Consider the following 14,103-nt stretch of genomic DNA (forward strand, 5'->3'; position numbering starts at 1 on the left):
CCCACTCCAACTAAGAGGGGAAGAACAGGGTGGTCTGCCCAGTCCCTGCCAACCATACCTCTTCATTGCTGGTGTACATACATTAACAATATAATACATAACACATTTCAGATACCTTAGGTCTGGGGTACAGCACATACTGTATATACAGAGAAATCAGCAGCAAAACCAAGAAATAGTATCCAGAAAGGTGAAGGGTGTAAATGCAGACAAACATCTTGGTCCATCACTGCCTTTATCATACTGAATAGCAACTAGGGTTTATTATGGTACTGTACATTAGTGAAGATGAATTACAACTCCATAGTTGCGAACAGTCCCAAATTTGCAGCGACTGTGCCAAATTCGGGCTATCTTGGATTGAAAATGATTATGGCTTCTGCAAGCACCACCCATAAATGGCAGACTCATCTGGATTGCGAGCATTCCCAAAGGCAGGGTATATTTTTCTGTTTGGGGACTCACAATACAGCTCTACCAGGCTATTTTGACCACTTTTTTCTTTCACCATTATATTATTTTTCTCGCCTGTTTTAATCAGCAATAAAGGGAATAAAGACTTTTTTGTTTTCATTTTAAGTGTTGACACTGCCTGTGATAAAGTTGATATAGCAACGCAAACCTATTGAGTATTGAATACTGTGAACTACAACCAGTTTTTGTCTAGTATCAAATTTTATGTTTTTTATACGTTAAGATATGCAGAACCTGGAAAAATTATTGCGGGATGCAGTAGTGAGAGGTCAGCCACGTACTCACAGAGCCTGGAAGAAAATTCTCATTATTGTTGAAGGAGTATATAGGTAATTAACGTTGTGGTGACTCATAATTATGGTGGTTGCTTGAGTTATACGGTAATTGCCTGCATAAAAGTTTCAAACATTCTAGGGGGAAATTGTCAAAGGCTGTATGCCAGGCTTCTTGCATCTAAAAGTTTTGTGCAAGTGGCAACAAAAATTTGTAACTTTTTTAAATGTTATACCTATCTTAGGGTGGGGCTTAGCAAGAGAACATGTGATCTCTGTGGCTCGCGAGATCATCTATTATTTATGCTAGAGACAGTTTTCCTACTGTACTTAGCAGATAGTATATATTATAGTGTACTGTATCCATTATGTAGTGAATATATGTAGGACACAATATAATTTTAGGGCCATTTTTTTATTTTAAAAAATTTGACTGTACAGGGTGTTTTTAAAGGGTTTCTGTCACCAGAAATACCTAAATTAAACTGGCTGACATTAGCAATGTGGTAATGTCAGCTGAACCTAACTAGCCTATTCCCAGTTTTATCCATGCCCGGTTAATCCATAAATGTAACTTTTATAATATGCAAATAAGCCTCTGGGAGCAGGGGGGCAGCGTTGCTCCTGCTCCTGCTCCTAGAGGCTCCGTTTTCCCACCTCTGTCACCTCCCTCCAAGTCTTCATTGACAGGGCCAGGCAGCGTTCGCATCCACTGGCTGCCGACTTCCTTACTGCGCCTGTGCTGAATACTGAACGGCGCAGGCGCGAGATTTACCATGCACTCAGGGCCGGCAGGAGGATGAGAACGCTGCCTGGCCCTGTCAATCAAGACTTGGAGGGAGGTGACAGAGGTGGGAGAACGGAGACTCTAGGAGCAGGAGCAGGAGCAACGCTGCCCCCCTACTCCTAGAGGCTAATTTGCATATTATAAAAGTTACATTTATGGAGCAAACGGGGAATGGATAAAACTAGGAATAGGCTAGTTTGGTTCAGCTGACATTAGCATTGCTAATGTCAGCCAGTTTAATTTAGGTATTTCTGGTGACAGAAACCCTTTAAACAGGCTTAACCACTTACCATCCATTTATCCATACCCATATATGTTTCTGTCACTTTCACATTACTAATGCAGTTGTGACAGTTAAGAGCTTGAAAGGAGTTAGATACAGTCCCAGGAGACTCCAGAGTGTCGAAATGGGAAATTGGGGCACTTTAAATTCACCATTAGTTGAATTTATTCGGACTAACTCAAATCTGATGGCTAATTCAAACAAATCAGCCCTGAAATGAATTTTGGGAAATTTCTAATTGCAAGATAATGCTAAATGCTATTATAATAAGTATTACACTCTTCCATTTTTCAAGCATGGAAGGGTCAATTGTCCGTCTTCAAGAAGTAATAGCGTTAAAAAAGAAATATAAAGCTTACCTATATTTGGATGAAGCACACAGTATTGGAGCAGTGGGGCCTACTGGACGAGGTGTGGTGGAATACTTTGGAATGGATCCTGCAGAAGTTGATGTGACAATGGGGACATTTACCAAAAGCTTTGGAGCCATGGGAGGATATATTGCTGGAAAAAGGGTAAGTGGGTTTGTAGGTTGGAAAATAGAGCATTTTGGCATAATGACTGTAGTGTGCATCCAAACTAATAGCAGGCAATGTTCTTCAAGAGAATTACACCAATATAATATATCTGACTGTGCCGTTGAATGTTATCCTTTTAGGCTAAGGAATTGCCTGTAGTGTTCTTTAATTAGGTTACTGTTAGAATCCAAAGTGGAATTTGATTCAAAGTTTAGGAAAAATTTGATTTGCAACGAATCAGAATTTCCTTGTGCTTCGTGGCAACAAATAGTTTTTTTCCTAAAATGGTGGCTACACATGTTACAAAGTGCAAGTAAGAAACCAGGGAACACGATATCACCCATAATGCTGTGCAGACAGCCAATCAGCAGCAAGCCAGGCCTTGTGATGTCACAGCCCTTTAAAAGTCTCATCCCATGCGGACTCCGCCATTTCACTGTGATCTGAACATAGGTAGAGACATGAAAAGCGCTAGGGACAGTGTTGCTAAAAGCTTTTAATTGTTTAATATTGAATAGGGAGAGTGCAGAGACAGTGTAGGGAGATCATAGGGAGAGTTTTCACACACTGTAAGGAGAGGACAGGGAGAACATATTGAGACTGCAGGGACAGTGCAGTGACTGTAATCTGAAGCTAAAGGGATCTATAGGAGACAGTGCAGTTTGCATCAAACAGTGTCCTCCTAGTTTAATAGATAAGCAATACTATTACATCTTGATTCTCAAATTGGGGTGAATAAGCTGTCTAGTTCTACTGTTATTGGGGTGTCCTCCTTGTTTAAAAGATTAGCAATTCTATTAGACCGTGATTCTCAAATTGGGGTAAATAAGCTGTCTAATTTTACTGTTATTGGGGTACCTACGGTACCTTGCTTCATGGATAAGCAATTCTGTTACATCTTGATTCTCAATTTGGGTGAATAAGGTGTGTAATGTAACTGTTATTGGGGTGGCCACTTTCTTTCCTAGCTAAGCAATTCTGTTAGTCCTTTATTCTCAAATTGATGTGATTAACCTGTCTAATTTTACTGTGATTGGCGTCTCCACCTTGTTTACTAGATAAGCAATACTATAACGCCTTGATTCTCAAATTAGGGTGAATAAGCTGTATAATTTTACTGATAATGGGGTGTCCACCTTGTTTAATAGAAAAGCAATTCTATTACACCTTGATTCTCAAATGGAGTGAATAAGCTGTCTAGTTCTACTGTTATTGGGGTGTCCATCTTGTTTAATACATAAACAATTCTATTAGGCCTTGAATCTCAAATTGGGGTGAATAAGCTTTCAAATTTTACTGTTATTTGGGTGCCCACCTTGCTTCATGGATAAGCAATTTTTTACATCTTGATTCTCAAATTAGGGTGAATGTTACAGTACAGTATGTCGAACAGACAGTTGCCAGGGTCCTCCAAAGGAACGGACAGTGACAAAAATGTTGCTGGAGTCATCAAAAGTAGCAGCAGAAAAGGGGGGGGGGGGTAGCAGCAGCTGCAGCAGTAGACCAGAACTGCCACTGTCATCCAGCGGTCATGTTTTTACGACCAACAATATCTCAACTGACATCAGACACCCACGGCCAGGAGTCTGTGGGTTCCTCTGACACCACACTTAGTTGGCATGGCCCAGGCACAAGCTCTGTGCCCTCATCTGTTCTGAACCTGCCTCTTTCCTTTGGTGCTCCTTCTGCCAGGCACCTAATGTATGCTGTCAAGCTTTGCTCAGCTTTTCAGCAAGGAAGATATCATTGAGGACTGTCAGCAGCTACTGGCCAGCCCAAATTTGAAGTAGAGATCTGCTGCTTTCTCCTGTAGACGTGAAAGCAGCGACAATAACAGTTGCGTGGGAGCAGGTATTGCTAGCTGTCAAGGACACAGCCATGAGACTGATGGGCAAACAGTAGTGGATGATGATGTAGCCGCTCACACATCGGAGCCAGATGAAGAGGGGGCTTCCATGCCCACGGTAGACTGTCTGCTACTCAGGAGCATACCTGTCCAGAAACAACTAGCAGCAGCAGGCAGTCAGCACAGAGTGGTGGGGGGAAAATACCATACTCGGCAGAGTGGGAATTTTTAGTCAAGTCGCTTGAAGATGTCAGCGTGGCCATATGTAGGATCTGTGTGCAGAAGGCGAATCACAGCCAGAGTGCCAATGTTGGCACCACAGCCCTGCATCAACACATAGGGGGTCACCATAAAGTGGTCTGTGAAAACCGTGGTGCTAATGTAGCTCTACACCCTGACGCATCTCCCAGCGACCCGCACCCCTTTTCCAGCAGTCAAGGCTCCACCACCTCAGCAGAAGGGATCTGTGTTTTCTTTCCATTGTCTGCTTGTTCTTATACTCCTCCTCGTAACACATTTCACCAGCAATTGATCACCGAGGCGAATGCAAAGAAACAGTATTATGTGTGCACTCATCCAATGGTGCAGATGCTGAACATACTCCTGACCAAGTTGCTGGTACTACAGTCCCTCCCTTTCCATGTGCTTGACTCTGCCCATTTCAGAGAACTTATGGCTTGTGGCAAGCCAAGGTGGAGAGCCCCAAGCCACCACTACTTCTCTAAAAAAAACTGTACCAGCCCTGAATATGTACATACGTCTTAAGGTGGGACAGTCCTTGAGCCTGCCAGTGTGTGGTACAAATCATGGCATGACAATATATGTCCTTTACGGTCCACTGGGTAAATGTGGTTCCTGCCCAGGCACATCAGCAACATGGCCAAGTGACAGCAATGCCGCTTCCGCGTTCTCATGGAGTGATTCCGGCGCCAATGTCATCCTCTGCCTCCTCATCCTCCACCTTGTCCTTAGCCTCGAATGTAGGCACAGTTCTGAGTGGTCCTCCAGTATACCACCTATGCAGAGCACAGCAGTGTCACGCTGTTCTGCACCTGTGCAGCCTGGACAAACTGAGTCACACTGGGGAGGAACTACTCTGCGTCCTTCATTAAGAAATCAAACCCTGACTGTCTCCTCGCCAACTGAAGATCGGAACCATGGTCACCGATAATAGGAAGAGCACTCGGCACTGCTTCAAGGAGGGCTGACCCATGCCCCCTGCATGGTGCACGTCTTCAATCTGGTTGTAACCTGGTTCCTGAAGTCTTCCACCCAACTGCAAGATATCTTGAAAATGGCCAGGAAACTGTGCATGCACTTTAGACACTCTTACTGTGCAAAACACATTGCCTCATATATGACGTTTCCACACATTGGAACTCCACCCTCCACATGTTAGACCGACTATATAAGCAGAGAAATGCCGTGAACGATTTCTTGATGATGCAGGTAGACAGGGGTACTCTCTTCAATATTAGTTATTGGCAGCTCATGCGTGACACCTGCCGCTTGCTAAAGCCCTTTGAGGAGGCCACTTTATTTGTCAGTCGCCAGGACTACAGGATGAATAATGTGATTTCACTCCTTGACATGCTGGAGCAGATGCTGATAAATCTGGCTGGCCTCACGACTACCTGAGCCCTATGGGTGCTGAACTGGCGGAGGAGGAGGATGAGGACATTAAAGCTCAGGAATTTTATACAGAAATAGGTGGTTTATCTCTCCAAGCTACAGGAGAGGAACGGGAGGAGCATAAAGAGCTTAAGGATGATGAGGAAGACCAGGCAGATGACCCCGACAGACCATGGCAGTAAGCAGTGGACATGGAGGCAGGGAGTCCCTCTGAGTCCCTTGTGCAAATGGCCAGATACATGCTGAGTTGCTTGCATAGTGACAGTTGCATTATCACCATTCCATCAGCAGCAACTTGAGTCTCGATTCTCTATTGAGCACGTTTCTTCACCCACCAACTTGAGAAACCAGCCAGCAGCAGCAAGACATGAAGCAGAACCTAAACCAGCAGGTTAGCAGGTGGTGCCATACTCGGAGTGCACCCTGTGACCCCAGATCCAAGATCCCCTGGACTACTGGGCAGCCAAACTTAAATTGTGGCCACAACTGGCCGAGTTTGCCCTGGACAAGCTTTCCTGCCCAGCCAGTGATGTGGCATCAGATAGGCTGTTTAGTGCGGCTGGGGCATAGTTACCCCAAAGAGAACTCGCATTTCAACACAAAATATTGAGAGATTAAAGCGAACCTTTCACCTCATTTTCACTTGTTAAACTAGCCACAGTACCTTATAGATTATATTGAATGTGTTGTTATCCATGTTAGTGCCGCTTTCCTGCACTTTTTATTCATAAAAAAACCGTCTTATAAAGTTCTGATTTCTGCTCCAACAGTCAGGCAACAAGTCAAGGGGGTAGCCCTTCCCTTTCCTCTGGCCGTACCTCCCCTGCCCTAACGCCGCCTCTATGCTTTGTGATTGACAGCCGGCTCAGTCGCCGGGACGGCGCTTCTAAATCCTGCGCATGCGCCGTCCTCCTCATTCGCCGCGCGATCCCGTCTTTCTGGCAGACAGAAGCGCGACCATGTAACAGGATCGCGCATGCGCCGTACGCGATGCCTGCCTGTCTGCTCTCCCTCCCGTGCGCGCGCTCCACTATCTTCAGGCTCCAAGTGCCCCACGTGATCACTGTAGACTTGCCGCAGATTGCAAGCCAGTGATCATCGTGAGCCCCAGAAAGACGGGATCGCGCGGCGAATGAGGAGGACGGCGCATGCGCAGGATTCAGAAGCGCCGTCCCGGCGACTGAGCCGGCTGTCAATCACAAAGCATAGAGGCGGCGTTAGGGCAGGGGAGGTACGGCCAGAGGAGAGGGAAGGGCTACCCCCTTGACTTGTTGCCTGACTGTTGGAGCAGAAATCAGAACTTTATAAGACTTTTTTTTATGAATAAAAAGCGCAGGAAAGCGGCACTAACATGGATAACAACACATTCAATATAATCTATAAGGTACTGTGGCTAGTTTAACAAGTGAAAATGAGGTGAAAGGTTCGCTTTAACTTATCTAAAGATGAAACAGGAGTGGATCAGCCAGGATTTCCATATACCGATGCCTGATGCGTCAGACTAGATCATTTTGACTGCAGTCTGCTGCCACACCAAAACATTGTGAAAAGTGGCCCGATACTTCTAGACACGTGCTACAGCCACTATTCTGATGCTGCCACCCGCCACGTGCTACAGCCACTATTTTTGTAGTTTTTTTATTTCTTTTTTATTTATTTATTTATAAATTTGGGAAGACCCCAAAACATTGGGAAATATAAAAAAGAAAACAAAGAGAAAGTGCGCTGGAGTATAACAATGGCTGGGTGCTGCCGGTATACTTGTCTATTCTGCACAAGGTACAGACAAGTCCTGTGGGATCCATGCCTGGTTCATTTTAATGAACGTGAGCTTGTCCACATTGGCTGTGGAAAGGCGGCTGCGCTTGTCTGTGATAACCCACCCCCCCTCCCTGCTGGGCTTAACACACGTTCGGACAATACACTGGCCGCAGGGCAGACCAGCACCTCCAAGGCGTAAAGGGCAAGCTCAGGCCATGTGCCCAATTTGGAAACCCAGAAGTTGAATGGGGCAGACCCATCAGTCAGTACATGTAGGCGTGTGCACACGTACTGTTCCACCATGTTGCTGAAATGCTGCCTCCTGCTAAGATGTTCCATATCAGCTGGTGGTGCTGGTTGTTGTGGCGTGCTAACAAAGCTTTTCCACATTTCGGCCATGCTAACCCTCCCTTCTAAGGTGCTGCCCCAGCTGCATTGGAGACTTATTCTTCCTCCTCTGCCTTCGCCTTGTGCTTTCACTGAACCCCCGGTGTCAGGTGGGAATGCCATCAGCAGTGTGTCTACCAGCGTACGCATGTACTCGCGCATCTTCCGATCACGCTCCAGTGACGGAATTAAGGATGGCACATTGTCCTTGTAACGTGGATCCAGCAGGGTGGCCACCCAGTAATCAGCACTCTTTAGAATGTGGGCAACTCGGCGGTAGTTGCGCAGGCACTGCAGCATGTAGTCGCTCATGTGTTCCAGGCTGCCCAGAGGCAACAACAAGCTGTCCTCTGTGGGAGGTGTATCGTCTGTGTCCTCTGTATCCCCCCAGCCACACTCCAGTGATGCCCATGAGCAGCTTTGGGTGCCACCCTGCTGTGAACACTGTTCCTCCTCCTCATCATCCTCCTCCTCTTCCAGAACTGTGCCGTGGCTGAACAATTGTGTACCTGGCCTCTGTTGGTGCAGGCAGTAACCCACCCTCCGAGCTGCCGAGTGAATGACGGGCCTGATAACCATGGAAATGATCCCTCCTCCTCTTCCTCCTGTGCCACATCCTCTTCCATCATCGCCCAAAGCGTTTTTTCAAGGGGACATAGAAGTCGGATAGTAACGCTGAGGACTGCGTCATCGGCACTGGCCATGTTGGTGGAGTACTCAAAACAGCACAATACGGCACACAAGTCCCGCATGGAGGCCCACTCGTTGTTGGTGAAGTGGGCTGTTCCGCAGAGCGACTCACCTGTGCGTGCTGCAGCTAAAACTCCACTATCGCCTGCTGCTGCTCGCACAGTCTCTCCAGCATGTGCAAGGTGGAGTTCCACCTTGTAAGCACGTCGCATATGAGGCGGTGAGCAGGAAGGCCGAAGTTACGTTGCAGCGCAGACAGGCGAGCAGCAGCAGGGTGAGAACGCCGAAAGCGCGCACAGACGGACCGCACTTTCTGCAGCAGCTCTGACATACTGGGATAATTTTTCTGTAACCTCTGTACCACAAAATTCAGCACATGGCCAGGCAAGGGATGTGAGTCAAACCTGCTAGGCCCAGAGCTGCAACGAGATTTCCCCCATTATCGCACACCACCAAGCCATGCTTGAAGCTCAGTGGCACCAACCACTCATCTGTCTGTTGTTCAATGCCTGTCCACAGCTCCTGTGTGGTGTGGGGTTTGTCCCCCAAACAGATACGTTTCAAAACTGCCTGCTGTCGTTTACCCCAGCTGTGCTGAAGTTGGTGGTGAAGGTATCACGCTGACCAGATGAGGAGGCAGTAGAGGAGGAATCGGAGTAGGAGGAGGAGGTAACAGGAGGCAAAGAGAAACGTCCTGCAATCCTCAGCGGTGGAAGGACATGCGCCAGACTGCTATCCGCCTCAGGCCCAGCCGCCACTGCATTTACCCAGTGTGCAGTTAGGGAGATATAACATCCATGCCCGTGCTTATGGTCCACGTATCGGTGGTTATGTGGACCTTGCCACAGATGGCGTTGCGCAGTGCATACCAAAATTTTTTCGGCACTTGGTCGTGCAGGGCAGGGATGGCTCGCCTGGAAAATTTGTGGCGGCTGGGAACTGCTGGGAGATGGACAGCTGAACGCTCCCATGGGACATTGTGGAGATGCTTGGTGACGGACGTGGTGGCATTGCTGCCACATGGCCGAGACTGCAGCAGAAGAGGGACCAGGAGGAGCCTGAGATCTTTCGTGTTTTTTGAGGTGTTTACTCCACTGCAGCTCGTGCTTTGCATTTAGATGCCTGGTCATGCAGGTGGTGCTCAGGTTTAGAACATTTATGCCTCGCTTCAGGATCTGAGTGCACAGCGTGCAAACCACTTGTGTTTTGTCATCAGCACATTGTCTGAAGAACTGCCAGCCAGGGAACTCCTTGGAGCTGGCTTTGGTGTGCTCAGTCCCTGGGTGCAGTGGGCAGTAGCAGGCGTACTGGCTAGGGGATGGCAACTCTGCTTTTGCACACTGCTCGCTGTGTGACCACCACCTCTTACTCCGAACTGCACACGTCACTCGCATGACCTTGATTCCATGTGGGGTCTAGGATCTCATCATCCTCCACATCATCTTCCACCCACTCTTCACCCCTGCCCTCCTTGCCGGTCTGCACACTGCAGAAAGCCGCAGCAGTTGGCACCTGTGTTTCATCATTATCAGAGATGTGCTGCAGTGGTCCTCCCATGTCAACATCCTGAAACATAAGTGGTTGGGCATCAGTGCACGCAATCTCTTCCACTTATGGAGCAGGGCTATTTGGACGGCCCTTGGAAACCCTGCCAGTAGAGTCATCAAAAAGCATAAGAGACTGCTGCATGACTTGGGGCTCAGACTGCTTGACTGATTTGAAAGGGGGTGAGGTGAAAGACAGATGCCCATGGGCTACAGGTGCCAATTCTGCGCTTTCAGCAGGGGACCGGATGGGAGACAATGTGAAGGAACTGGAGGCACTGTCAGCCACCCAATCTACTACCGCCTCTACTTGTTCTGGCCTCACTATTCGTACATAGGTATTCGGGCCTACAAAATAATGCTGAACGTTCTGTTGCCTACCTGCACCTGAGGAAGGTGTTTCATTTGGGCATGTAGCTGGCACAGATCGACCACGTCCTCTCCCTGCAACGGCAGCTCCACCAGCAGCACCACGACCAGGGCCACGTCCCTTATTTGATGCTCTCCTCATTCTTTGAGGTCACCCAATGAACTAACAGACAGATTAACTATATTATTTTCCCTGTCACGTATGCAGTGCAGGTGTATTTCACGCAATAAATTGGTATATGACGTGCACATATCTAACAGACGGATTAACTATATCAATTTCTCTGTCACATATGCAGTGCAGGTGTCCTTCACGCAATAAGGGTCCATTCACACGTCCGTAGAATGGGTCCGGATCCGTTTCGGCAACGTTGAGGAACGAATCCGGACCCATTCATTCTCTATTGTGCCGGAAGAGATGTGGACAGCACACAGTTTGCTATCTGCATCCACGTTTCCGGAGCGCGGCCCCGATTTCCAGTCAGCGGCTCACGAAAAAAATAGAACATGCTCTATTCTTGTCCACAATTGCGGACAAGAATAGGCAGTTCTATAGGGGTGCCGGCCGGGTGTATTGCGGATCCGCAATACACTACAGACTTGTGAATGGACCCTAAATGGGTATATGACGTGCACCTAACTAACAGAAGGATTAACTATATCCATTTCCCTGTCACGTATGCAGTGCAGGTGTGATTCATGCAATAAATGGGTATATGACGTGCACCTAACTAACAGACGGATTAACTATATCAATTTCCCTGTCGCATATGCAGTGCAAATGTACTTCACGCAATAAATGGGTATATGACGTGCACCTAACTAACAGATGGATTAACTATTATATTTGTGTGTCAGGGGTACAAAGTACAATGCTGCATTGCACCCACAAAAAAATCACTGTATGTCACCCACAGAATTAACGGCCAGATTTATGATTAGCTTTCTGTGTCAGGGGTGCAAAGATGGTGTATTGCACCCACAAAAAAAAAATCGCACTAACACTGTCCCTCACTTCAGCTGCCTGCTTTCTGTCCCTTCACTACTGAGAGCTGATGGGCGGTGCTACACGTGATCCAGCTTATATAGAGGCTGGGTCACATGATGCACCGGCCAATCACAGCCATGCCATTAGTAGGCATGGCTGTGATGGCTTCTAAGGGCACACAGCTTAAAAGCTTGTTGATTGGCTGCCCTGCAGCCTTTCAACAAGCTTTATTAAATGCCCGGACACTGAACTCAAACCCGAACTTTTCCGGCAAAGTTCGGGTTCGGGTCCGGGTACCAAAAATCGTAAAGTTCGATACGGACCCAAACTTTACAGTTCGGGCTCGCTCAACACTATCTGAAAACTTAAAATCTCCCATTATGACCAATGTACCAGCCTGTGCAGCCTGTGCAGCCTGTGCAGCCTGTGCAGCCCGCTCTATTTGGTTATACAGCTGAACTTCTATCACCTCTGTGATGTTAGGGGGGGGTCTATAGATTACACCAAGTATTATTTTTTTCAGAAAAATAGAATGGTCGGCACTCACAATTTACATGGGTCACGCAGAATAATCGTATCAAATAAAAATGTATTCACATTGGCAGACATAATAAAATTTAAGTATTGGCCAATACTGCAAAAATTACAATAAAATGAACTAAACTACTTAAAACATGTGGTCTGGTATCCAAGGTGGTCGCAATGAATCAATTTGTCAAAATATTTGTGCCGGTTGTTGTCTCAACTTAATGTACCCGGGTACAAAATAGCTGAATGATTTCTAAATTCTTACAAAAGTTCGCAATCAGGCCTTAATAGAGCAATAATTCTGATGGAAAAATAAATTTGAATGGAAAAATAAATTCGATATGTAGGTACACGATGGCTGAATGGTTCCCCAGTTCTTACATATGCTCGCAATCAGACCATATTACAGCGATAGTTCAAGTGGAGAGTAAATTCAATGTGACCGTTTAATCAGCGGATATTTTGGATGGAGAGTATAATTCGATATATAGGTACAAGATCTTACATATATTCGCGATCCGACTCTAATGGAGCGATATTTTCGGATGGAGAGTAAGTTCAAAATGATCGCTTAGATGAAGCCAGCACTGGTATCTCACTCTATATTCAATTTGAATATTATTGCGGATCGATATTGTGTGGTGAGAGTTGTTATAGTACTCACGATTTTGCAGTCATGACTGTTTGGCAGTGAATTCGACCCGCCACCTGTTGTTAGTGTGTATCACGCTCCTTTCCCACACACCTGTGGCGTCTTTATTGCGGAGTTGTATCCAAATCTCGCTACTTTGTAGCTGTGTTATCGCGAGTGTACCTCCGTCTCTCCGTTCTCTACAGCTGACTGCTCTTAGCGATTCTTAGGAGCTTGATCCCAACGTTAAGTCAGTTCTTTATCGAAGATATTTACTACCGGTAGTGTTCTTGTAACTTCTTCTTGGAAAGGCACTGGGAAATATTTAAAATTGACCAAACGCGTTTCGGAGTATAATTGGGGTCTTACTCCTTCCTCAGTGGATGAGTAGAGCCACCCTTATCCAAATTTAACCAATTATTTTTTTCAGTTTTTATATCCCTTTGTAATTCCACCCATAAGGATTCAACATCCTCACTATCCTCACCCACAATTGACTCTTTTACACTTGCCTTCATATCACTCCTCACATACAGGCACACTCCACCGCCTTTTCTATTGATCCTGTCTTTCCTAAAACCGTGAATATTAACATCCCAGTAATGTGAAGAGTCCAACGGTGTCTCAGCCACACCAACTACATCTATGTGTTCCTCTAGTACCATAGCCTCCAGCTCCCCCATTTTGCTTGCTATGCTTTCTGGCATTTTAAATTACTATTACCCGTAAAGTGAATGTCTGTGATTTTTTTGGGTACCTTGGTTGATATTGTTGGTATGTAACATGTTACCGGCAGCTCTATTTTTCATCAGTGTACAGTTCTGCCCAGTCACCAACCTACTTTCCTCACTAACCCTAGCCCCCACTAAATCCCCACTGTCCCCTCCTATATCCCACTCTCTAGCTACACTATCTACCCCCTTATTAGTATGACTCCCCCTCACTCCCCCCAGATCCTAGTTTAAAAGCTCCTCCAGCCATCTAACCATTCTTTCCCCCACAGCAGCAGCAGCTTCCCCATTATAGTGCAGCCCATTCCTTTTGTAAAGCCTGTAGCCGACAGGGAAGTCGGCCCAGTTCTCCATGAACCAAAACCCTTTCTTCCTGCACCAGCTTCTGAGCTACTTTAACTCCCTAAGCTCCCGTTGTCTCTCTGGTAACGCTCATGGCACTGGCAGTATTTCTGAAAACACTATCTTGGAGGTCCTGGATTTGAGCTTCTCTCCTAGTTCCCAAAAATAATTTTTTAGGAGCTTCCATCTCCCCCTAACTTTCTCATTGGTACCAATATAGACCATGACCGCTGGGTCTTCCCCAGCCCCGCCCAGCAATCTGTCTATCCGAGCACTCGGAAGACAACACACCATTTGGCATTCATGATCACAGCGAAAGA

General features: G+C 46.6%; 1 protein-coding gene across 1 annotated transcript in view; it reads left to right on the plus strand.

Moving 5' to 3' along the window:
- Positions 1-14,103, plus strand: part of LOC120999086 (serine palmitoyltransferase 3-like) — a 117,421-nt gene that overhangs the window by 42,404 nt on the left and 60,914 nt on the right. Inside the window, exons 7-8 of the mRNA XM_040429958.1 lie at positions 698-803; positions 2,112-2,331. Coding sequence (XP_040285892.1) covers positions 698-803; positions 2,112-2,331 — 326 coding nt within the window. The remainder of the gene's footprint in view (positions 1-697; positions 804-2,111; positions 2,332-14,103) is intronic.

Source organism: Bufo bufo, chromosome 4, assembly GCF_905171765.1.
Source record: "Bufo bufo chromosome 4, aBufBuf1.1, whole genome shotgun sequence".
NCBI lineage: Eukaryota > Metazoa > Chordata > Amphibia > Anura > Bufonidae > Bufo > Bufo bufo.